The sequence below is a fragment of the Austrofundulus limnaeus genome, unplaced genomic scaffold, assembly GCF_001266775.1.
Source record: "Austrofundulus limnaeus strain Quisiro unplaced genomic scaffold, Austrofundulus_limnaeus-1.0 Scaffold256, whole genome shotgun sequence".
Classification (NCBI taxonomy): Eukaryota; Metazoa; Chordata; class Actinopteri; order Cyprinodontiformes; family Rivulidae; genus Austrofundulus; species Austrofundulus limnaeus.
In genome coordinates this window covers 645,831-647,149 of record NW_013952658.1, presented here as the reverse complement: position 1 = coordinate 647,149, position 1,319 = coordinate 645,831, and the positions used below count along the sequence as shown (strand labels likewise).

The 1,319-nt window shown below is 39.1% G+C and overlaps 1 protein-coding gene across 1 annotated transcript in view; it reads right to left on the bottom strand.

The window, feature by feature from the left end:
* The window catches only part of LOC106526074 (vesicle transport protein SFT2B), an 11,753-nt gene that overhangs the window by 2,723 nt on the left and 7,711 nt on the right, over positions 1-1,319 (bottom strand). Inside the window, exon 4 of the mRNA XM_014020547.1 lies at positions 309-390. Within this exon, the coding sequence (XP_013876001.1) occupies positions 309-390 (82 nt within the window). The remainder of the gene's footprint in view (positions 1-308; positions 391-1,319) is intronic.

Here is a 1,319-nt window from a genome sequence, read left to right as displayed (position 1 = left end):
TCTGCTGAAAACAGTGAAACGTGGTGGCAACTGTATCAGAGTGGGAATTATTTTGTCATTTGAGTCAGAAAAACGGAATCACTATTGAAAGAATAATAGACAGATGTTCCAAATGAAAGCACATATTATTTAGCAAACCTACAACAGGGAAGATATTAAAGTTTCCACAGAACCCCACTTAAAAAGTTCTGAATTATTATCATCATTATTTTCATTTTAGATATTTTTCCATAAATGAGGCTGGGTAAATAAGCAAAGCTTTTAAATCCAATCTAAAAACTGTAATTGAAGGGAAGGGTTCAAATTACCAGCATGATGGTGGTGGCCAGAGCTCTTGTTTTATCACACATTCTCTTCAGCTGCTTCACCGGGCCCATCAGGAACATGGTGCTGTCAGACAAAATGTAACACTATCAGAACGGCAAATTCTTTTTTAAAATCTCTGTTTTTTTCAAGAACATCTTTCCACACAGATGCTGACCACATCAATCACTTGTTTGATTGAGGCCGGGCCAATAATACGAGCATCAGTGGTGGGCACAGTTCCACTGACCTACAAACAGCTAATATCAGCGCTAACTTCTTATTTAGCAGATTAGCATTTTTGCTAACTTTGGAAACTGTTAGCGAACCAGTCCGTCTGTTTTCTTCTGCTTACCYGAGGTCGGGTCCCGGGGACAGCAGCAAACCAATTAGCTTCCACAAAATTTGGTTCTACTGTAAGTTTGAGTCCCCAAAGGAAAACAACTTTCACCTCCCACCTGCAGCGCTGCACCTGTGTCATGAGCCATGTGTGTGCGTGTAGCATCTTTAGCATTTTTGTGATTCATCTGCTTGTGGTATAAATGTATTTGGTGAATGTAAAAATTGTTTTTATGAACTTTTAGCCAGGATTTTGGCATGTTTTTATGGATGCCACCTGTCTAATGACAGAGCTTGAGTTAGCAGTTATCATTAGCTGTTTACAGGGCTCTCAAGCTTTGACCTGAGCTTGGAGTGAGATTTCGAGCCACTGAACACTGTTGCTGTAGTATAGTGATGCATTAAATATTAATGCCRGTTCTAGACTAATTCTTCAGAATGTTAGTATTGTTACTGATAATTAACAGTGAAGTTGCACATGAGGTTGTGATGTCATGTTGTCATAGTTACCAAAAATAAAAGACCACCGGAAGTGGTAAAATCCAGCATGGCATCTGTGTCGCTCCTTCATACCTAAAGGGCAACTTAAAAGAACCCAAATATACAGTACACTCCTGATCACAATCTTAAGACCAGTCAAAAAAGTGCAAGAATTTGCATTTTGCACTATTGGATCT